Genomic DNA, 25183 nt, shown 5'->3' on the forward strand with positions numbered 1-25183 from the left:
ATCCTATGCAGATTTCAGATCTTCCAGAGAAAGGTGTTTTTCCTATCTGTGAAATGGGACTTTCGACTGTCCAAACTGAGTTGGGGATGAGTTACCTTCCGATAGAAACTTGCATAGGAAGAGATCCTCACATCTTTTAGTTATTAAAATCATGTAGATATCACCTTTGTCCACAAACTTTTCATCCTAAATCTAGTAATCGAGGTAGTTTTATTCTGAGCACGGAGGGACACCCATTCTGGGGAGAATGGGTGTAGAAAAATAAATCGCGATTCCTTTACCTGCAATCTAAAATTACTTTTGGATAACAAATCACTGGAATTGTGAATGACATTAACGTGTTTGCAGTAGCAAGCCATTCAGTTGAAGGAAACGCCAATCCAGATTTACCCGGAGGCAGTACGGTTACTACTCCATATGAAAAGTAATTGACACTTAAGCTGAAGGGGATCGTGTTGAAGAATGTTTTGGCCCTTTCAAAATTTATACAGTTCTATGGGAAGCTCGAATGAGATGGATGACTTGAATGTTACTGTGCTGCATCTTGCCTTGATCCCTGGCTAGATCTGGTCTGTGCACTGAACATCTTGCACAATTTTAAGAGCTATACCTCTGTCTAGCATACCATCATTGCCCCTTGGTGAATTTAGAATGCTTTTAGAAAGGGATTGCTGAGTTTGATGACCTTTTGTTTGGTAGCCATTAAAGCATAGTGACATAGTACATTAATTTACCAAAATGGCTTTCCCCCTTGGCATCTAGATTCCAAGGTGACAGATCATGATTGTATTTCAAATTGTCTTTGCAAAAAGATCTTTGAGACTTTTAGCTGACATAATGTTTTGTAGATGGTTTGCACCATATGGACCTCTGAACTGTGTACTAATGGGCCATTGAAAGAGCAATTGTGGCAGTGCATTGGGAGTGGATGGGTCGAGGTCATTGGCATAAGCATGTTTTTTTCTGGCACAAACCAAAAAGCCTTTCAGGCTCTAAAGTTTAGTTGATTTCCCATTACAAAAATTGCTAGAACCACTGACTTTCTAAGCCCTTTTGTGGAGATGGTGTACAGAAACGTCTCTGCTTTTTAGATGTTTTGATCAAAAAGATTATTTTAATATAGTATTGCCTACCAAGATATTTTGGCCCTGTGATTGCATGGTTTGGTAGGGCTTATATGGAAACCGTGTCTTAGAAATGCTGCTAGGTTCTTTAAAACGGAGTATCTTTAGTAATTGCCCAGTGTTCATTATGATACTGGAGGAAAAGATTCTACAATATTCATATTGTCTGGTTCCTCGCATTTAGTATATTGACACTTGCAAACTTCTACATCAAAGCTCTTTGCTTTGCTCAAATAAAAGGTAGCGTTTGGATATACGGAACCTAAAACACTAAACACAATCTGGGCATCATGCGTTTTATGCTGGAATTTTCATAATGCACAATAGGTTTCATAGACCCCAAAGATTTTTATTTAATATGTAGGTGTGGGGCTTCCAGAAATGGGCATTATGCCATTACCCCTCCCAAAAATTGCCAGTCTTTCTGCCCCCCCCTCCCCAGGCACAGATGCAGGCAATAGCACCCGATCTGCCTCCCACCACCTGGTGGGGGCAGAAAGCCCACTGGGCATCAGGGATGTTCATGGGCATGTCAGAGTGGCCCCATTGTTCATGGTCGCTTTCCTATTTTTTTTGGCACACTTTGGCTGTTTCTGCCCCCCTTATATCAATCAGTGGTATGTTTAGGCTCATCTGCCTGCATCATGCAGAAAAACACCAGATACTAGGGAAAGTTTGTGAGAGCTGGAGTTCAGCTGACTAGCAGCATGTACTGGCGTTTGGCAGGCTGTGTACTACCATTTTGCTGGCTGTGTATGGGGGGGACTAGCGCTTGGCTGGCTGTGTGTGGGGGGAGGACTGGCGCTTGGCTGGCTGTGTGTGGGGGGAGGACTGGCGCTTGGCTGGCTGTGTGAGGGGGAGGACTGGCGCTTGGCTGGCTGTGTGAGGGGGAGGACTGGCGCTTGGCTGGCTGTGTGGGGGGGAGGACTGGCGCTTGGCTGGCTGTGTGGGGGGGGGGGACTGGCGCTTGGCTGGCTGTGTGGGGGGGGAGGACTGGCGCTTGGCTGGCTGTGTGGGGGGGGGGAGGAGGACTGGCGCTTGGCTGGCTGTGTGTGTGGGGGAGGACTGGCGCTTGGCTGGCTGTGTGTGTGGGGGAGGACTGGCGCTTGGCTGGCTGTGTGGGGGGGGAGGACTGGCGCTTGGCTGGCTGTGTGGGGGGGGGAGGACTGGCGCTTGGCTGGCTGTGTGGGGGGGGGAGGACTGGCGCTTGGCTGGCTGTGTGTGGGGGGGAGGACTGGCGCTTGGCTGGCTGTGTGTGGGGGGGAGGACTGGCGCTTGGCTGGCTGTGTGTGTGGGGGGAGGACTGGCGCTTGGCTGGCTGTGTGTGTGGGGGGAGGGACTGGCGCTTGGCTGGCTGTGTGTGTGGGGGGAGGACTGGCGCTTGGCTGGCTGTGTGTGTGGGGGAGGACTGGCGCTTGGCTGTGTGTGTGGGGGGAGGACTGGCGCTTGGATGTGTGTGTGGGGGGAGGACTGGCGCTTGGATGTGTGTGTGGGGGGAGGACTGGCGCTTGGCTGGCTGTGGGGGGAGGACTGGCGCTTGGCTGGCTGTGTGGGGGGAGGACTGGCGCTTGGCTGGCTGTGTGGGGGAGGGAGGACTGGCGCTTGGCTGGCTGTGTGTGGGGGAGGGAGGACTGGCGCTTGGCTGGCTGTGTGTGTGGGGGGAGGACTGGAGCTTGGCTGGCTGTGTGTGTGGGGGGAGGACTGGCGCTTGGCTGGCTGTGGGGGGAGGACTGGCGCTTGGCTGGCTGTGTGGGGGGGAGGACTGGCGCTTGGCTGGCTGTGTGGGGGGGAGGACTGGCGCTTGGCTGGCTGTGTGTGGGGGAGGACTGGCGCTTGGCTGGCTGTGTGTGTGGGGGAGGACTGGCGCTTGGCTGGCTGTGTGTGGGGGGGAGGACTGGCGCTTGGCTGGCTGTGTGTGGGGGGGGGAGGACTGGCGCTTGGCTGGCTGTGTGGGGGGGAGGACTGGCGCTTGGCTGGCTGTGTTGTGCGTTGGGGGTGGGGGACTGGCGCTTGGCTGGCTGTATTGTGTGTGTGTGGGGGGGCAGGACTGGGGCTTGGCTGTGTGTGTGGGGGGAGGACTGGCGCTTGGATGTGTGTGTGGGGGGAGGACTGGCGCTTGGATGTGTGTGTGGGGGGAGGACTGGCGCTTGGCTGGCTGTGGGGGGAGGACTGGCGCTTGGCTGGCTGTGTGGGGGGAGGACTGGCGCTTGGCTGGCTGTGTGGGGGAGGGAGGACTGGCGCTTGGCTGGCTGTGTGTGGGGGAGGGAGGACTGGCGCTTGGCTGGCTGTGTGTGTGGGGGGAGGACTGGAGCTTGGCTGGCTGTGTGTGTGGGGGGAGGACTGGCGCTTGGCTGGCTGTGGGGGGAGGACTGGCGCTTGGCTGGCTGTGTGGGGGGGAGGACTGGCGCTTGGCTGGCTGTGTGGGGGGGAGGACTGGCGCTTGGCTGGCTGTGTGTGGGGGAGGACTGGCGCTTGGCTGGCTGTGTGTGTGGGGGAGGACTGGCGCTTGGCTGGCTGTGTGTGGGGGGGAGGACTGGCGCTTGGCTGGCTGTGTGTGGGGGGGGGAGGACTGGCGCTTGGCTGGCTGTGTGGGGGGGAGGACTGGCGCTTGGCTGGCTGTATTGTGTGTGTGTGGGGGGGCAGGACTGGGGCTTGGCAGGCGGTGTGGCTTGCATGGATTCCCCACCGCTTTCTTACCCAGAATCTAACTCAAATTTTAGCTGAAGTCACATTTTCCTCATGTCTGTGGGAAAGTTGAAGGATCACCACACGGCACAAATCGATCACCCAGCATCCCCATCTATCTTCTGTTAAATGGTACCTCACTTGTGTGATAAAAGATGCCTCACTTGTGTGGGTGCCCAAAGCAGTGTCGGCCTAAACGTATTAAAAAAAAAAAACTGCTCTTATGGTCACACTTGGATTCCCTTTCAGGTTTTCTTTTTAGGCTGACTTCGCTTTGGGCACCCACACAAGTGAGGTATCCTTTTTATCGAGAAATGGCTAAATTTGATGTTTGCAGGGAAATCTGGGTAGGAAAACGTTGGGGATCCACCCAAGCCCCACCTCCCTGGACTCCCCTCAGTATCTAGTTTTCAGAAATGTCTTGCTTCGGTAGGTTTGCCTAGATGCTACCAAGCCTGGGAACAAAAGCCCTTGGACTTTTAAGGGTATAATCCACACATTTGATAATCCAACTGCCATTTGCAAAGGTGATATAGACGCTCAAATCTCTGAGATTTGTGTGATGAGTAATCAGTAAGCACTCTAGCTTGCCCACTCTTTCAAATCCTCTTTTGCCAGTGCACGCAACATGGCCTTCAAAGAGAAGAAAGTGGTGGAAAAACTGGGTAGAGTTGCCTTTTTCTCTGAATTGAAAAATGGTTTTACACTGTGGTGGTTTTACTCTTACTAAGGTGTGATTCAGATTACATGTTGCATTAACTGTAGAGCAATATTAATCAAATGCCTTGTCTGCATGAGAGGGGACCAAAGGAGGAATCGAAATCGGATGCAACTGATGAGTTGAAATTGTGATCTCCTCAGTTTGAAAGGTTATGCAGTGTTTATTTTACCATTGAGTTGGTTAACAAACATCTGTTCAGCTCCAAGATACCCCAGTGGTGAACGTGCGCTTTACAAATAAATGTTATTTTAGAACTAGCATAAACATCTGTCTTTATTTTATCTTGTTTGAGCCTCAGCTAGAACTTACACTCCCAATTTATTTCACAGTTCCTTCAGGAAAGAGTATCTCTTTACATTTTCGGAATTTGCATTACTAAGACTTCAGCATCAGCAACCTTACTTGCTGCATTTCCGTCATTTAAACTTTTTCATGAATGTCAAAGGGCAAACTTATGAAGTTTCTTACATCTCGCTCGTGTATTGAAGAGCACTGAGATAAATGTGTGATCAAATTACTATGGTTCCCTCTACACCGTTGAAACTACCGTTGAAACTGATTTTTGGAGGATGGAGTCTTCACTATGGAACAATTACTTTCAAATAGTCATTCTAAATCTAATCCGTCAAATGAACTAGACTCATTATGATGTCCTAAAGTAGACTTCAAATTGTAACGGGTAGTAATCTCCCATCCCGGTCTGTTGCTCTAATCTAGGTAAATGAATCTTGTCGGCCTTCCAAATGGGCAAAAGCTAAAATATTGAAAAACATAGGACTGATCAAAACTTACTTGTATTCCTTCACTAGTTGTAGATCAAAAGGATGTGGGTTCTAAAAATGCTAAAGCTATGAATTGCTAGTTGTATGCCAAGACCTGAATTGTAATGAGGAGTCTTTGCAGTTTAAATGCCATTCGATGGAACCTGATTTTTACATTTTTCCTTGATCGAACCTTTTTATAGAAGTGTGCAATCGGAGTTGACAGCTAAATTCTTAAATGCAATATATTTCTCCTCAGCAGAACGGTTATTTGCTTTATAGGCCTTGTAGGCTAAAAATGGGAGCAGCAGTAAAACTGATAGAAGGGTCTAACCAGCTGCGTACCGCGATCCAAACTGGATGCAGCAAACTAATTTACCCAAAATTCAATGAGCAGTTCAGGCTTATGTGGTGAAGGTCTTGGCTATTTATGTTGCATAATCTCCCATTTTGGAGGTTTTCCTTACACAAGGTCTGAATTTGATAGCTCTGTGGTGCTGAGACTTCACTAGAACATGGAGTAGCCCTTAATTACACGAATTTCAGTCATAATTTGAGATGATCACCGGAGACATCTAATGTTAGTCCTAATACTATATGAAATTGTTCATATTGGGTGTGCAATTGCAGCTAGTGGAATACTCCTGAATAGCAATTCTGACTCTTGCATGGAATTTGGGGCACTTTAAGACCAGATCTGGTGTGCTAGAAAGTGATTTGTGATCCATTACCTGACCGCACTGTGCTTAGCTACTGTTCCCCTATAAAATCCCCTCTCGTATCTAGGTGCCTCTTGAAATCCCCCTCAAACTGGATTTTTTTTTGTTCACCTGGGTACAGCACACCTCACGATGACAGTCCGTAGGTATACTGCTGTAAATGGCTGGTTGGCTTTCCTGTTTTCTCCCTCGTAGCTGTGTTTACTGTTAGAGCTGTGCTAAAATATTCAATTAGTTCAGCCTTTGCCCCACATTGTCCTGATTTGTTGTGACTGCCAGTGCAGGGACTGAGGTGTTTTAGGACTTTAGTTAAAATAACTTAACCAAATTCTTTCCCCGTGGTCTTTCTCTTGATTTGATATAGATGGCCACTTCCCCAGTGTTTTGGCCTCTGCTTTTTGTTTTTAATAAGCGAACTATTCGTGTTAGTGCTGCGCAGCGCTTCATGCCATCTCCTCTACTGTTAATGTAGCAGAACCTAGTATTGGAAAACTAGGTCTTAATTTTTTATGCATATATTTTTTGAAAAATACGACCAGGTTTCCGAATTTACGTTTTCAGCAAGTCTCTGGGTGGTTTTTATCAACTTGTAAAGGCAAAATACACTGATCATGGTTTTAGTACTATAGGATAGTTGGGGGAAGGCAGTGTTTGGTTTCAAGATGTGCAACTGGTTGACCTGGGCAGCGTGCTCTGCTGAGCAGGGTTCTCGGCTGGTCCTTGATAGTAGAAATAGTCCACTTTAGTTAAATGGCGATGTTGGGTTTTTAGAGAAACTGGCATACAGGAAGCTGCAACCAGTTGGAAGTGAATTGTTCTTTATTAAACTGGCCTAAATTTTACATGTTGAAGATATAGATTTTGCCGGAGTCCGATTAGTGAATCTTTAAATCAAACTGAAACTAATCTTTTTGATTACGCAAACTAAATGCTTTAATTTCATATTTTATTTAAGCTGGTTTTACTGCCCCTTATGCCGGCTGGCATGTAGGGCAGCAACAAAGGACCGATCTGTCGTGGGCAAGTTTCTGGACAGTGCTCTAGCTGCAATTCAGGGTTTTCATTTGTTTCCACAGTTCACCTCCAGCTGTTCTGTGGCCTGCCTGTCTTCTGCTTGCCTTCTGAGTCCAGTAAAAAGCTACCTGTCTATGTGATGGAATCTTATTCTCTTCTTATGGTGTCTTTTGACATCTTTCTATTCCAGCAGTTTGGCTATATTTAAACAGTGGGCACTTCGGGTGGGTAGGACTCGTCCTATTTTACAAAGTTCAACTAATTTATCTGTTTTTTAGAATGTGCTGCTTGTGGTAGCGTAGTTTAGAGGTGGGTGAACCATTAATTTAAAAGGGAGAGCAGACGTGTGGTCGAGCCATGACCACGTTTGCCATGTAAATCAAACCTGTAAATTATGACGGTCTTTAACTTGCAGAGGCGTCTCATCTTAATGTAGCAGATATCACTACCTTGAATGGCTTTTATTAGAAGGGATAGCTTCAAAATAAATTTGGAATAATTCATTTGCCCTTGTTGGTGCCCGGGAGAGCAATGTTTGGCAAACCAAGATGTACACAATGTGGCAACATTAGCATGTTACATCAAACACTGGTGTATGTACACAAGTGGCACTCATTTATTTCAAGTTGCTCCCATATGCGCTAAAGAAGGAAAGGGTGGCAGAGCGAAATAAACTGCCTAGGATCACACAAGTTAGAGCAAACTAATATGCTGCATTGATTCAGTTTTGTGGACTTACTCATTTAGTGGCTGAACTAAAGAATGGATCTTATCTCTTCAGCTATAAGTCAAAGGTTGGCTCGTGAGGTTAATGGCTTGTCTTGGGTTTGAGTTTCCAAGAAGAATTCGAGCTGAGCCAGACATTTGGTTTGTCTGCCTCAAGCCTTTAGTGATTCCCCATCTTCCCCACCCCTCACACCTCTGTGGTACATGGCAGACTAACTTCATCCTTAAGGTGATGCTGTTCTAGCCAGCAGGGGCCTAGCTGCATCGGGTGCAGTGGCACCCGGCCCACTGAACCCTGATTATTGCTGTATTTTATAATACAAGCTGCAGCGTGGGAGGTGTTTCCTTGCACCGTGCCCATGAAACACTGACGAGCTGCACAATGGCTATCGAGTGCCTCAATCTTGGGATTTCTTGTTTTAGTGGCGAAGTTTACTTGCAATATTAGCACAGTTAAAGATTGTGACTGAACCTGTGACTTCATGAGGAGACCATTTACATAATCCAATCGGTTTGAAACTGACCGAGCAGCCTCGGTAAGATGGTGTTCAAGTTGTATGTGTATTCTCAATTATGCAGGGTATGCTGCATCAGCACGGAACTGCAATAACTGCATTTCATGGTTTAAGGGCATTAAATGACACCATACTAACTTTTGATTTTAGGAATGTAGAGCCATTACAATAAATTGGTCTCCAATATGGCTACTAACATACCTTCCTTCCAGAGATTAATCCTCATTCACCCATTGTGGCAAGCTTAACCAGGTTTCCTACCCAGCATTGGGTAATGTGCTGGCTTGACTTGCACTTAATGGTAGGCGTGCTAGGAGAGGCTGTGTGGTACTGCGTTAAGCTAACTGAGCAGCAGTGGGCTACCACACTGGTACCGGGTTTCATGCCTCAGACCTCATTCTGCTCATGTTGCTGTTTAATCTAACAGCCCGCTCCCTACCCCTCTTCCTTCCAATCAGCATGGCAATTTGGCATGCAGTGTAAAAGTTCCAAATAACAGGGTGATCACTTGCTATGCACAATTCTTCCGACATCTCACTAGTAGAATTGTTAGCTTCAGCCTGTTAAACTTCAGTATATTTAAAACCTAGTTTCAAACTATTGTGCACAAATAAGGGTATTCGTTACAGACCTTGAAAATATTTGCTACCTTTAAACATGGAGTGTACAGTCTACAAAAACCACGAACTGGAAACGAGTGGAGGTACAATGCATTTGGCATTAAATGGCACTTGGTGCCACCATTCAGTACTCCATTTTCCCAATGTAGTTTTTCCTAACCAATTGGTCACGGTCACTCTTTCTGTCTCTAACGACACAATTGTAACTGACCCTGCCATAAATTCCTGTCACAAAGGGTTAAGCCAGGATCACTCCTAGTGTTAAATGGGAAACCCAGTGATTAACCCTAGTTCAATAAGTGGGCTGGGGTTCATCCTGTTGATCGTTTGTCCCTAATCAAGACATTGATCCTTTAATTAGAATAAATTACACTCCCGCATTTAATCGCATCCTTTCAAGGGTGATTCAAGTGTGCCTAAAATACACTACCACATCAGGGAGAATGGATCTGACAGGGAATAGTTTTGACATGGGCTTGTCCCTTGAGGTATTGGAGAACGTGTTTCATTAAGTGTTTATTCTCAGTTTAAGTCCCAGACTATAAAACAGTCGAATTCTGGCATGAAGTGCTGAATCTGCTGCTACATTTGAAGTGGTTCTGCTCCCTTCTCTCCCCACCTACCCCTCTCCCCCAGAGGTGGAGTGACTGGGATGACCAGAGGTCCTGCACCCCCGCAGGTGGCCCTTGGCTGAGCACGCATCGTTGACCAGCATCTCATGAAACCAGCAATGGTAGTGTCCAGGCCCTTGTGTTCAGAGCAAGATGGCGGCCGACCAGTCGGTTGGGTGAGTCTACCTTCTATCCCATGTCGATGCAGTGGCTAGCCTAAAGAAGACCTGTGGATCTTCGAGGGAGGCGGTTCGGAGTCGCGAATGCGCTGGAGAGTTCTTGCTGGGAGGCTGGAGAGACCACGGAGGCTTACCTCTTCACTATCTCGCTGGCGGCCAGCCGTGGTGCACTTTCATTTGGCCGATGATGGCGTCGAAGGCTGCTTCTCGAGCGCAACGGGGGAAAGGATCTACACTGCCGGCCGGGACCCCTGTCAAAGCTAGGAACGCCACGGCCGTGGCGGGAGCAAAGATAACTAGTAAACAAAGCATTAAGAGCACCAGCCCGGCAATTCGAAAGGGCTCACTAACACAGATCATGCCATCCCAGGGTACGGACGCTAATACAACATCGCTCGGAGACTCAGCAAAGGCAAAGATGAACACGCAAAGCGCTTTCGCAATGGTACCGGCAATCTTCTCGCGGGCTCCTCGGAAAGGACAGGCGCTTGAGCCAGGGGCTGTACCTGTGGAGGGAGGCAGTGGGGCGAGTAGTGAGCTGGAGGCTGATTCGGAAGGCATTGCTGGTGAGTCCATAACTCCCCCTTTGACTTGGTCAATCTCTGTCTCCGTCAATGTTGGGGGGACTCCAGGGTCTGGAGGAGGCGGTGGGTTTAGGATTGGATCTTTCGTGTATCTAAACCGCTCCTGTAAACCTTAGTGATCATCCGTTAAAACAATGCACTCTGGGACCTGTAGGCATACCAGATGAATCTATGCAGTCACGAGAGCTACTGTCTACACCAGGCTCATCTCGGTAGGAGCTGATGCTCACAACAGACATGAGAGCAGCAAACCACAACATGGATCACAGCATGAATAGGGCGGCTAGCAGCCTTCACGAAAATCTGGAGGTTCCTGATAATTTGGATATTCCTGATGAAGTCTCTAACACTGACGATTTTTTTTTTTATTTGTCTGAGCACTCTTTGGTGGAAAGCTTAGCCAAAGAATGGCTGGAAGTCTCCAACCCAGACGAGGATGAAGGGAATTCAGACCAGTCGGGCTTTGCCACAACTGAGGAACGGGTGGTCCGCAATAAAAGAACTCTAGTGGTGAACAAACAACTGGAATCTGTTTCATTGTCTTGGGATTATCAGCACTCTCCAAATATAGATACTATTTCTTCTAATGTGGCTAATGTGGCCGAGACCATTTCTGTTGGGAATGCTGGCAATAATTTAAGATCGGGGGACATCACGCTCACTACTATTTACGATCTTATAATGGCCCATAGAGCCGAAACCCAGGCAGAGAGCAACCGTGCCCAGAGTGCTTGTAAGCGGTTACAGAACGCAATGCAAAGGGTTTCTAAGTCTTGTGCTGAAATAGCAACACGGGTTGGTGAGACTGAAACCAGAAGAAGTAACAGCATCCCTGTTGTCCCATAGAAGATGTGCAATTGAAATTGATCGATTTAGAGAACAGGGCTAGACGCAATAACCTCCGCATTTTAGGGGCTACATTTGAAGTGGTTCTGCTCCCTTCTCTCCCCAGCTACCCCTCTCCCCCAGAGGTGGAGTGACTGGGATGACCAGAGGTCCTGCACCCCTGCAGGTGGCCCTTGGCTGAGCACGCATCGTTGACAAGCGTCTCATGAAACCAGCAATGGTAGTGTCCAGGCCCCTGGCTGTCTCTGCTACCTCCTCAGCCTCTCTGAAGTGGGCCTGGAGAGTGCCCACAGGCCACCTCCATCTAAAACATCTGCGGGTGCTGCCATTATCACTCACCACCAACCTCCCCCTCAATACCGGTAGGAATGTTTGCAGGTGGACTGGTACAAGACCACATGGTTAAGACCTGCCCCACCATCGGAACAAAAGCACAGTGGCTCCTACCACCCGAGCGGGTGCAGGTACTTCAGTAACACACTGACCCATGGCCTGCTCTATCTGGAGTGGGAATTTGGAAAGACCAGGCCCCTCCAATGCACTCAACCTAAATTGATAAGTATACCACTAGCTCCTCAGTTTGCAAAGCAAAATGCAGAGACCTGCCCCAGATTTTGAAACCCCTTGCAGCTAATGATGTGCAAATCCTGAAAGCTATCCAAATCTTACAAGTGGCAGTCAAAAAAGAATTGAGGTAGAAGTGGACGTTGCCCTCCTTTGCCCAGTACCTTTGTAATATGGCTGGGAGGATCAGAGGTAGAGGGGTGGATTTCCACCCAGTGTATCTGGCAACCTTAAGGTGAATGGGGAGACTGATCTCCACTGCCCATTCCCTGGAAGCCAGAGCAGAAGATGCAGAAAACCGATGTAGACTATCTGATTTGTGGGGCTCTCGGAGGGCACCAAACCCACCTCCTTCCCTCCTCCTCCCCCCCCCCCCCCCCTCCTCCCCCCTAGAGACTTTCATAGAGAACCAGATCAAGTCCAGGAGGGAGTCCTTTCTCAATGGTTCATTGTAGACTGGGCCCTTGTGCAGCACCCTTCGCAGGGTGCCCCCTTTGTTAGCATAGGATTTATCTATCTGGATCGAGACAGCATCTTGTCGGTGGCATGCACCCACTGGAAATTTATTCCAGTTGACACATTATGATCTTTCCTGATTACACAGACAATCCGGAAACATCGTAAATGGTTTGGAGTCAAAATGAAATGGAAAGAAATGTTAGTTTGTTTCATTTTCGGGCAAAGATGAAGGTGGTGTATCAATCCTGCTCTTTTCTGAAATGCATGAGTCTTGGAAAAGGACCACAAAAACAGAACTCTGATGCGTTGACCCTCCAGGTTTGGCCAACGGGGCAGCCCCTCTGCAGAAAGCCAATAATTCTAAATTGCCTAAACCATGCCAGAGGCTAATATCCTAGAGGAAACTTGAACCATGTAAGTACACTCCTGAATTATGACAAGGGGCATGGTCTCTCCCAAACAGGAGGAGCAGTATTGCAGCTTTTGGCACTATGCATGGCTCCAGGAACCCCTCAAACAGCTGCATCTGGTGGGTACAGGTCCTCACTGATGGACCATGGTGTTGGCAAATCCTTAGACCTTTTAGGAGCCCACTTGCCCGCCGTATACAAGGAGTGTCCAACGGCAATAGGCATGCAATCCTGCACAGGCGGTCCACCTCTAATACCACAATGTATTGCTATATTTGAGTTTCAGGGTGGTAGATATTTCTATGGTGGTAGTGTGGGGAGCTAATGTGTGGGGGTGAGTCTACGGAATTGTTCCACGTTCTAATTTGTTGCAGAGTAATCTTCCTACGCACCTATGACTATGCGCCACGTCTTGGCACTGATCCCAAGGCGACTGGCCATGCTCGCCCACAACCTCCATGGGTGATTCAACTAATCTTGGAATGTTAACAGCCTCTTGGATCGCATTAAACACTGTCTTTCGCTTTGTCAAACAGCCCTTCCTTGGCATTGTTGCAAGATAACTAATTGGGCTCCAACTACCTATTCCTGTATAGATCTGGTTATGATGGGGGTCTTTCATGCGGGCTTTAGTAGGGGATCCAGAGGGGTTGCTATACTACTCCACAAGCACTTCCCACTGGTGGTCACACAAATAATCAGTGACCCACAAGGCCATTATAATGGGGTGGCTGGGACACTTAAAGGATGTTGTATGGTTTCCATTCAATTATGTACCTCCCCAGCTACAGAGGCAGACCCTCAAACTGACACATTTTTTGGAAATGCCACCCAGGATTACTGATTGGTGGTGACTTTAATGTCAACCCCAACCCAGACCAAATTATCAGGACCCCAACATCACCTGGCTAAGTTCAAGGTGCTTGTCTCATGGATGGACTCTCTGCGACTGTGCGCTGCTTGGCAGGCATGGTACTTTGGGGGGGAGGGGAGGGGAGGGGAGATGAACACTCCTACATTCGCCTCAGTCAAAACCCTTTGCAGTATAGACCTTGAGGATTTTCAAGCACTCGTCCGTTGCTCTCCATGTTGGGACCCCTGCACACCATAAGCTACCACTAATGTCTTATAGCCTAGTTCCTTATACACAACCACTTGCAAGCCATCTAGCAATGGGCAGGACAAAACTGACAACACTCTCTCCTCTGGAGAGGCTGCTAGAAGTGTTGCAGAACTCCACTGGAGGGCTTGCGGATTATGTCCCATTTCCGGGTCACTACACTGGGAGACATTTAAGGCAGATCACAAACTGGTTTCTAGAGCTGCAGCTTAACTTCAAACTATTACACACCCAATATCCTAAATCTTCCCAACTTTGACCTGCTCTTGTGAGGTACCAAGCGGCACTTGCCTATCTACCTGAATGAAGCCCGCTGGAGGCAAAGCTATTAATGGGAAGTGGTGGCTTCTTAATGGGTTTACCGCTCCCTGGTTTGTAATGCCCCTGCTTGAGCCTTTGGCACAGGTGAGAGCCATGGGTCAGTACCCTAGAAGACCCTGAATTGCATGGCATGTATGGCCCCGTGAAATTGCTATTTCTGCAAGCCTGCAGTTAATCCAAATACACTGTTTACATATGATACATCTCGCACTGTGGCCTGTATGGCACACAGGCATACTCCTTGAACCCAGATGCACCCATCCCAGCGGCTGATTTTTCTTATATATGGTATGGCAGTGTCTCCGCGTGGCACACTATTGGAGACGATGGCCAAAACTCTCCCACGTTTTTGAGACCCGTTGAGCTGTCACCCAATGGCGATACTGGGGTCTTGTGGAGGATGTTGGAAGTGCTCGGAGATCACACAATCGTGGGCCAGACAACAATGGTGGCCAAAAGATACTTTGCACACAGATGGAAATCCCAGAGCTCACCAATGCTCTGCGAATGGAGGCTCGGATAGGACTGGTGTTCTGATGAGGAACCACCTCTAGCCAGAGGCTGTCCCCACAAATACCACAAGAAATGTGGCAGATGGTGGAACACTCTGGCCTGATTAACCTACCTGGAGGCACAACCCTAATGCTGAATGCCCACCATTAGACACTTGAGGAATGAGGTATGGGTGGGGGTGCAATGTATTTCAGCTGGTGTACTTGTGTATTAGAAAACCAATAACACTGGTTTATAAAGATAATTTGAAGTAGTTTCGTTTTTGGAAGGTATGTACAGAAGCATTTGTAACGTTTTCCATTGGGGGTAAGTCTATTAAGTGCTATTGCATCCATCTTTCTCCAGTACCACAGTGAACTGGAAAAAAGCATGCCTTTTAAGACCTTCAGATGACGCCCCCTCGAGCTGAAGTAATAAATTGCAGGGAGGGGTGTTTCTAAAGAAACCTACTTTGAGTGGCTATCCTCAATGCCAAAACCAAAGGAAATGAAGGACGGAGTGTTGAACATTGCAAGCACTCGCCCCCAGTCAACTGATCTGGGTTTACTCCATCACCGTTCTTTAGCCCACTCTGCCACCCCAGTTCAGACATGGCCATATGCAAATCAGTCTGACCCTGTGCCTCATGGGAACAGTCCAGCCCGAACTGCCAAGCCAATGCCCGACACAATTAAATATTGCCACAACATTCCCGAGCTTTTTTTGGCTTGTTCTTGTACCAAGATATGGTGCACATTCTCAGCAGGTAATTCTGTCAACGTAGTACTATATGCCAAATGACATGCCTTTAAACACCTGCTAGCTAATAGACTTGTTATGCTTGATCGTTTTAAAGGCAGAGATAGCGGACACTCCAGGCTCCATACCATATTACCCCGGCTCAATGGAAGGTATGGGTTTGCATAAAAGGTGGCAACTGAATTAGTCCGCCCTAGAGTACACTCCTTGCTTTTCTGTTTAGGTCGAGCCTGGGCAGTGCATGCACTGCTCTGCGAGGCACGTTGTATTTGGGTATGGACTTGAAGCTCCGGCCACACTGCCCATATTTTTTTATTTGCTGGTCATTGTTCTTTGGAAATGTTGGCTTCTGATTGGTTAATAGGTTTGCTACTCCTTCCTTGGTACCGCCTTGTTTACATCTGTAACCGCCCATGAGGACTGGCCCTTTTACTTGTGTAGTTACACATGTTTTGTTTAGTCTGTCAGCAGTATTTTCTTAAATGATTTTCTCCTACAGCGCAACACACGTGGCATACTGCGCTGCCTACCAGAATCTTACAATATTGATAAAATAGACTTTGGCGAGCTGCACCTTTTTAATCGGCGCGGCTCACTGCAGCGAATTCCTAATCCCCGTTGGCTCCCTCTTACGCTTCAACAGGAAGCAATGCAGTGGGTCTTGCATCTGCGAGAATTTAACCTATTGGCTTTGTAAATGACCATGCTTTTTTGTTTTAAAAACAAACTCCGATAAAATGCATTGTCCTTTACAATGCCAATACCATTAACTCTCTCGAATGCGGGACCTTTTGCATTTCAAAAGCTTGTTTTTCGCAGTTCCTATGGCAGCTGTTTCTAGGATAATCTATTCATACCCCTGCAATGCCAAAGAAAAATACGTTCCACATACAAAAACAAATTTCGTATGCTATTGCCCCGCCACACCAAACCTACTCCTTCCAATGAAAATGTTAAATGCATTTTCGTTCCTGCTATTGGCTAAAGGCTTATCGTATTCTGAATTTCCAAAGCAAAATAGCACACTTTGGTTGTATACCCGGAATTTCAAGAATGCATAGTCCCATCTCACCTTTAACTGAGTTCTGAAACTAATATGCTTTGTCAGATTAATACAATGCCAGATTTTATGCAATGTTAAATTGGCTGTTTTTGTCCTAAGCGTTTCTTGCTTTTCCTAACAGCTTGCTCATGTCAAAGTAGGTGGAGGGCTCTTAAGCTTCTCTGCAATGTGGGCTGGTTTTTGTCGCTTTGTATTCAGTGCCATATAAGCACTTCGTTGAGAACCCTGGTGCATCATTGCATTCCATTCTGCTGCAGATAGACGGGCTTGCTCAGCTGGCCTACGCAGACTGCAGAGGCAATTTTAGAACTGTGGATGCTGATGTAGGCAGTGGAATAGGGGCTTTCTCTACTAGTGGCAGAATGCTGTGCGGCATAGCACTAATCACCAGTGGTTTTAAAACTACTCCCATATCTTTGCAGTCAGGACATCTCTATAAAAAAGCCCACTAAAGATTAGACAACTGATCTCCTAGGTACACTCCGACCAGACAGACACCTTTGATGCTCCCAACTACAGCTCTTTAGGACAACCAGAGCTAAAAGAGCAAGATGGGGAGGCAGATCATTTGCCCATCTGGTACAGAGGCTGTGGAATACCCTTCCACTCGACCTCGCACTGCCGGACGAAATCTTTCAGAAACATAGACTTGGCTGTTCCCCTGTTAATTTACTTATGATCATAGAACTCACAACATTGCTCACAAATGTGGGGAAACCTTCGGGCAGCCATGCACTTTATAAAACAAACTGTTTTGGACCACCACACCCTAGCTTTAAATGCGAGTTTCAGCTATATTAATCTTGAACCCAGGTTATAGGCAGACACAAGTATCGTGTCTGACAAAGCCTTCTATTCTCTTCTGGTATTTTTCTTGCAGATAGCTTCCATAATGTTCAATACCTGCTTATTGATCACTTGCCATGTTCTGGGGCTCTGTTTTGTGATCCATCAACCTGAAGTTCTTTACACTTGTCTTCAGGCAACCAGCTCACTCTCCTTGAGATTTGATTCCTCACCCTTGATCAATGTCTCCATGCCTTTAATAATGGGATGGCTACCAGACAGCCACCTTATTTTAGCTAAAAAGGATTTTGTGTTGGAATCCAACAAATGCCCTTTATTTGTCCTCTACCATCCGTTCAGCACACTGTTCATCCTTTCAGAGTGCTTGGCCTCATTATGACAAACACGAGGATGACTACATTACCTTAAATTTCGTCACCATGATCTCTCAAATTCATGACCTGGCAGGGGTAGATTGGAGTGCATCAACCTGATGCATACTCTTGTATGCCTTATCACTATAATGCCCACTCTACAACTCTTTCAGATTCAACAACCCATTTGACCAGTTAATGTCTGCCTAATGTCCTTACCTACCAAACTGTTTTTGTACAGACAAGCGATGTACTGCCTTTGTCTAAACTATTCTGACTCCACATTATGGGCCCTAATTGAAGACGACCTTGCTAAACCCTATTCCCTAGTCTCTGACCTGACAAAGAAAATAAATTCAACTCATTGCATCTTGAGATGCCATTCTGGCTCTCAAAACACTGGATTAAAACAAACTGAAGAATTGAATCAACTACTTTGATTACGCTTCACTGGGGGTTACGCGATAATTTGGATCAAAGGTTCCCCTCAAATGTGGGCTGACTGGGCCAATAAAGGTATCTTACTTTTTAAAGACCTAAGCTCCGTACAGTGTTCCCAAACAGTTGCAGCCCAGCTAGTCTGCAGATCAGCAAATGTTTCCTTGACGACCAAACTGCTTTTCTGTGCAAAGAATACACTACCTAAAACTTCTATAACTTCCTGAAATTGGAAGTGGCTGTAGGCAAACTTGATGATCCGCTCCCCTTTGAACTAGTCCCTTATCAAACACTCCGTAAACCAATGTAGCAGCTAAAAACCTACAGAACTGCAAACATTACTCACCGTAACAAACTTGAGCAACTCTATGCAAACTAATTGGATCATTCTACCCCTCTATCCTATGCTCTTTCTATCTCCAACAAACTGTGGTCTGCTTCAATTGCCCCCCAAAAAAATCTCCCCAGTACGAATACAAAGTAAGATGTGGACTCTACGGAGAATATTTTTGACCTGCGGAAAACCTCTTCAAAACGGGCCTTAAAAGTTCTGATGAATGAAGGAATTGCAATGCTGAAACAGGCTCCCTTGATCAGGTGCCTTTCCGTTGCATGTAACACTCTTCTGGTCACAAACTGGAAATACCATAAACTTGGTCTTTCATACATCCTTTCCCCTACATCCTATTACTGGTAATTTAGGTCCATGGACTTTCTCCCCCATCCACTGGGCCCTCCCCTGGACTTCAACCATCACAACCTTTTCCTCCTAGACCTTCTAACTGTTTGTATCCAATTACATGAATGCCTACCTTTAAATCTTCATAATACAAAGGGTCTCAAATTATGGAACCAACTGGACTTGTACACCCAGAAATGCAAAACCTTTGGCATGTAACCTGCCTCTCTATCCTACAGCACGTTAATCCACACCCATACATCCCTTCTGCAACCCCATAAGTTTCTCCGCAACCATAGCTCCTGTCACACAACCAACCATACTATGAATTATGGTATAGAGCACACAGATACTCCCAGAGTGTCTTGTCGCTTTTAGTAGTAGTGCATACTTGCTTACATTCTATTTTTAACACTTTAATCCATCCCCGCCACCCTCTGTCCCATCTTCCTGTACAGCTTTCTACACTTTCTACTTTCTTAAATCATAACCATAATGCGTTCATTACTTTTCCTTCAGTTTTGTTATAAAGGTTATATGCATGTGTATCTGTATATTAATATACATACACTTTAGTGTTTAGGTTGACTTTGCACGTTATCCACACTATTTTAGTCTTTTATTAAAATGAAATTCTTTGAAAACAAAAGGTTATTACAGACCTGGGCAAGAGAAGCTTTGCTTTTTGAAATACAACCATGATTGACAAAGCAAGGATACTAGAAGTATCTGGGGGTATGCAACTACTTTACAATTTTTTAATTCACTAATAAATGGATCTATAAAGAGGGATTATTTGAGGTAAGGATTACATTTTGAGACTGTTATACTTGTCCCTTTTTGCAGGGTTGCTACCTTCCTATTTTTCTGACCCTCTTTGTTGGCTTTAGAACTTGGGCACTTTACCACTGCTCATCAGTGCAAAAGTGCATGTGCTCTCCCCGTTAAGCATGGAATGATTGGTTTACACCTGTGTAGCATTTAATTTACTCATAAGTCCCTTGTACAAGGGTCTCCCATATGCCCAGGGCCTGTAAATTAAATGCTACAGGTGGGCCTGCTACGCTGCTTGCTCCACCCACAGATGCAGCCTTTGAAACGGTCTCGGGGTGCCACTGCAGTCAGATTGCAATATGCCACATTTACTTACCACTTAAAACTACTTGCCAACCCTTAAACTCCCCTTTTACTACACATAGGTCATCCCTAAAGTAGTCCTATGGGCAAGGTGATGTGTAAGTGAAAGGTTGGACATGTGCATTTATTGTGTGGCAGGTCCTGGTAGTGACTACCTATTTGGTTTCTCAGTACTGTGAGGTCTACTGCTAGCTTTGAGAATTCCCTTGTATATGGTTAAGTGGTTACTCCTGATCTGAAAGGAGTAGCCTTGTCCTGTTTAGAATGGTAGTGAGAAATCCTGATTACTCGTGTAGTTGGATTTGTTACGATTTTAGAAATGCTACTTTAAGTAAATGGGCATTTCACGGTGCTTATAACTATGTACTTTGCAGCCTGACTTCAATGCATGTCAAGGGCTGAGTGACAGTTATACTTTGTGCATTCTTTCCAGACAGGCCATCACACCGGAAGGGCAGGGTGTGACAGGGTTACATCTGCATACTGATAGTCTTCCTGGGCTGGTAGAGCGAGGGGTTGGCAGGGTGCACTTGCATTCGTATAGGCTGGATCCTGCCCTCCCAGAAAGGGCTAATTTAACACCTACTGATGTCAGGAGCCTGGGATGGTGTTTAAAGGGGGTGTTGTGCATGTCTAAGGTTTCCTTTGAAGTTCCTCCTTGAACAAAGACAAATGAGTAGAAGTACAAGGGCTCTGACGCTATGTTTTCAGAGCACTTTGAATCTGGAACTGAGCCTCGGTCAGGAGGACAGTTGCGCTGCTGAAAACTTATCTGCACTGCTTTTCTATTGCCCTGCTAACTGCTGTGCTGCTCAAAGGATTCTACTGTACTGCTTTTCTGCTAGTTGCCTTGCTGTGCCGTGGTGCTTCTTTTATTTATTGCACTTTGCCAGAGGACTGCTGGGCCTTCAGGAGAAACTGCCATCAAGCTATCTGCCCGATGTGCTGGCCTGCTATTCTCCTTTTTGCCCAAATGTTCTCCGAGGAGCCCCAGTGTGTTGGGAGCAATGTCCTACTCCTGGCCTTGAATCTGTGCGGGTTGAAGCGCACCATATGCCATGAAGTCAGCGATTGCCGACTGTGCTGCGGTTTCATTTAGCCCCTGGTGAGCACTTTATCTTCCTCCCAAAATCAGCGCAAGCTCTGGTGTCTAGCCAGCTGTTGGCACATGGCCCATTACCCCTGGGGCAAAGCAGGCTCCCATTTGAGTTCTCCTGTCTGTTCATGCACTCCCACTACCCCCAGGGTCAAATCAGGGACCTACTAGAGTGCCTCAAGGCAAGCACAGACCGGCTCGCCTGATCAACAAGTATGGTGTCACCTGCTCCCACCAGCGGTGAAGAATCACCTTGTGTGGCCCAGGACAGGGAACCATCATGGCCCGGATCACCCAAAGTAAAAGGTACTGTGTGGCTGCAACAGGGACACTGCCGTCCCTCGCTCCTTTGCGGGTGGCATGTCCCTTCCTGACGGAGATGCTTGGCTAGCAGCTGCACGCATCTTCACAGGCAGTTGCCGTTCTCGGTGTAGTGTGGGGAGCCGGCAAAGTGTCCCTGAGGTGACCTCAGGCGTTCCTACCCCCCCTGACCACCCCCCCCCCCCCCCCCCCCGCCCGCCCCTTGGCACATATGGGGGGTATGTTGGTGCCTAGTGGCTGTATTCGCTTTCTCAGTCCCATTGACTAATCCTTCTGGACTTCTCGTGTTCTGCCTAGTTGCCTCATTGCCTTCCTGGTCCTGGGGGCCGTAATTAATTGCTCACAGGTGCCTTCTCGGCACAAAGGTGATATAACCGCAATTCCCCAAAGGCGACCGCCTGCATCTTTTGAAGCACCAGGTGTTATGAACTCTATGTAGAATTCCCTTTGGTGGACATATCTTCCAAAATATTGATGTGACTTGTCATTGGGCACTTGTTGTAAGCAGGATAACAAGCACTACCTTTACATCTACACATCTTGAAGTGTACCTTATGGTTCAAGTCATTTCGGTGCACAGTAGTGATAATTCATGTCTTTGTTTCATAACCTATTGCACTTCATGCCTTGATGTGATGTCATTTTGGTTCGTGCATTGCCAGGATAATGAGTATTGTCTTGACTCTAAAAACGTAATATGCGCACTATTTGATTCAAGTTATTTTGGTCTGTTTTATGTACAATACACTAGATATTTTTATAACCCTGTTTCGAGTCGCTTTTGTGGTGCATTCATTGTGGTACAGGTGTGAACGTTTTGCAAACTCTATACACATTGCTGCTGAGGAAGCCTGCCTGCTCTGTGCCGGTTCTTGGTGTAATTTACTTGCCCTGCCTAGAGGGGTGGATTCTGCCTGGCTTGGGTGCATACCCTAGCTAACCAGAAAAGCCATTTCTAACCGATTAGTATTGTGAAAATTCGTCTAGTGAACAACCTGTGCCAGGATCAAATTCATCATTGGTTGCTTTTACTCCAGGCCAAAGGCCGTTAGTCTAATGTCCAGATGTTTGAAGGGTAACTCAGTTGGGATGCTTGACTTTGTGGTTGTCTGGATGAGTTTTCCTAATGTCTAGCTTTTAACCCTTACAGGTACGAACACTATTTGTGAGCGGACTTCCAATAGACATCAAGCCAAGAGAATTGTATCTACTGTTCAGACCATTCAAGGTAGCTATAAAATTCTTTTTTGCTCGGGTGAACTGCATTCCACTGCCAATGTACAAAACTAACATCTGTTTTATGCTGCGTATGTTTCTGGAAAGACCTAGATTTACAGATTGTGCAGGTGTGCTATATTGAAAATGTGAGCTATATTTGTCACCCGAAATGCGGATTGTACAAATCAGGCCAATTTAACAATCATTAAAGGCACTCAGTGTTGTAAAAGTTGCACCAAGGAAAAGCGGAAAGTCCATAGATCACGATTTGCATTCGATGTTCTTGGTGTAGTTCTGCAATGTAAACCCTACTGGCTAGTTTTCCAGTGAGATTTTGTTGAAAAAAATGCTTTGCTGACAATGGGCTATTGGAGTATTTAAAGTGGGTGACATGGGTGTGGAAAATCCCTAGATTCATAAACTGTACTTCAGTGTTCTCAAAGTTCACTAAACCTGAAGCGTGTAACTATGTGTAATTTTTTTGATCTTTTTGTGATCACCTAAACGGGTTTGAAATCAAAGTACTAACTAAGAGGACATTAATCCATTTGGTTAACTGCTACGGAGTGAGTCTATAAAGTAAATTTGAATAGTTTGATATGGAGGAAGCCCGTCTTACAACCATAAAATTCACACCACTTGTGTTTTGTGGATTGCTTTATTTCTTCTGGCAGAAGACTTCCACTACGGACCTGTGACATAACTCCATGCCTTTGCTATCAAACCATTTTTTCTCATTCAAGAGCCTCACCCCCCGTTTCTTTTAGGTTTCAGTTTGAGGATTGTTAATCCCTTGGGACAGTCCCACCTCTCCAACTACATATTGGTGATCCTTATTTTGTGGGGGTGAACTGATCTCCCCTTTATTCACAAGTACAGCAAGTCTTACCTGCCCTGCCACAACTCATTACTTGGTTGATAGCAGTGGACTATAGTTTAATTGACCAACTGGCCTTCCCTTGTAAACAATCGGGGAAGGACACCGTTTCAACTTGTTGTATAAAATGTAACATTACACACTTGGCATCACTAGCCTAACCCTTCATGAAAGTTAACATATTATTGTAAGACTCCACTAACATCACAGGTGCACCAGATTACGATTGTTATACTATAAGGAATGGATTTTTCGAGATGGAGGGTAGATTCTGGTCACAGGACAACCATGCCGCTTCACTTCCCCTCTGCTGCATGAAAGATTTGCAGAAGGTGCTATTCTGCAAGCCCTAAACTGTGCCGCCTCCTGATTGGCTTGCCCTTTAAAGTTGATATACACTGGTTGGTGGTAGGCATCTGCTTAATATGCCAGCTTTGCAAAGACTGGTAAAGTCCTGCTGTTTTCTGTTCGGGGTCTACATGGGCAGGAGCAAGTAGTGTGAAGAGCTGAAGGTTGCCCGCTTCCTTCTGACGAGCACCAAGTCTGAAGACTGTTGGGGCTCTTGTTAGATCTGGTGTATTTTACCACGCATGTTTCCTGGTGCTCTGTCCCTGCTGGCTCCGCTAGTATGAATGTACTGTAATGAATGTCGGAGTGCTTGGTGATGCAATGGAATGCTTGGGTGCCTGTGAGGTTGAGTTTGTTAGAGTATGGGCTGAGCAGCAGGTAGACTGCTCCTTTTGGGGGCATTTATTTTCTGCAACCAAGATCAATAAATCATCCTCTAACCTATACCTCGGCTACTAGACTCATTACAACTGCTTTCCTTGCCCCTGTTGCCTTAGTTGGGTGTAATCCCAGAAGAAGTCCAAGGAGACCGAAGATCTTGACCATTGTTTTAAAAATTGCTTTGCCACTTACCATAAGACTAGAGTCAAATTGCTGACCAATAGACATGACCTGTTTACCTACATCTGAGCACCTCAAACCCTTAAGCTGAGACAGATGGGCTGTCTTGAGTCTGACAGCTTACAAATGCACATTTCACTAGACGGACTTTAACCCCTTTTCATTGCGCTATCCTTTCAGTGATTTAATTGGCTAGCCAACTAGCTGTGTCGACTCTTTACAATCCGACACTGCTCTTGGGCTTTTTGCACCTGTGTTCATCTTGACCCCTAAGGTCTAGTGGATATCCACTAGACTACCTATGCACGCACAGGCTCTGTTCCCTTCCATTGCGGGTACCAGCAATATAGTTTCACCTTGGATTACTTAGTGCTATTTAGATGTTCAGGAATCTCTCTGGCTGTGAAGTTTGATCAATACTCGGGACAAATAAGCCTTTAACCTAATGTGTGTATTTGTGAACCGTATCTGTATTCTGCATTTCAATGGTTGTGACTCTGTTGCAAGGCATTCAAGATTACTTAAACACAAAAGCTGCTCCAACTGAAACTTCGAGAATACTAAGTTACTCCAGTATTGGAACTTTCATAGATTCCCATAGCTTGTATCATTCCTTGTCGGAATGGGAGCCTCAGTAAATTAAAAAAATAACATAGCAGTAGGTACAAAAGAGAAAGCAAGGCCTTGGCCTCATCTCATTTTTTCGCATATCCACCTTTTTGTAAAGGAGACCAAAAAACATGTAACAACCAATCCGATAAGCCTCACTCCTAGAACCTTCCTGAGAGCCTCAGATTTTCTACCACATGTTGTGCTAAGGGAGTCTCCACTGAGCTCTGCTCACATTTCTCTACAACTTTTGGATTTCATCTTTATCTTCAGGATGTCAGACTAGGAAAAAAGCTTTATTGAAAGCCTGTGCTACTTGTTCTAAAAGACTTTACATTGAGGACAAGCATAAAGACTGCATTTATTGCTTGTACCAAGATCACAAGGCTACTGACTGTAAGATCTACAGGACCTTCTCTACAAAGACTCTGAGAGACCGGGAAGAA

The 25183-nt window shown here is 46.3% G+C and overlaps 1 protein-coding gene across 2 annotated transcripts in view; it reads left to right on the forward strand.

Moving 5' to 3' along the window:
- Nucleotides 1-25183, forward strand: part of RBPMS2 (RNA binding protein, mRNA processing factor 2) — a 140665-nt gene that overhangs the window by 43928 nt on the left and 71554 nt on the right. For both annotated transcript variants that reach the window (XM_085644013.1, XM_085644014.1), the window contains exon 2: nt 22275-22352. In XM_085644013.1, coding sequence (XP_085500139.1) covers nt 22275-22352 — 78 coding nt within the window. The remainder of the gene's footprint in view (nt 1-22274; nt 22353-25183) is intronic.

This window comes from Triturus cristatus, chromosome 3_1, assembly GCF_964204655.1.
Source record: "Triturus cristatus chromosome 3_1, aTriCri1.1, whole genome shotgun sequence".
Lineage (NCBI taxonomy): Eukaryota > Metazoa > Chordata > Amphibia > Caudata > Salamandridae > Triturus > Triturus cristatus.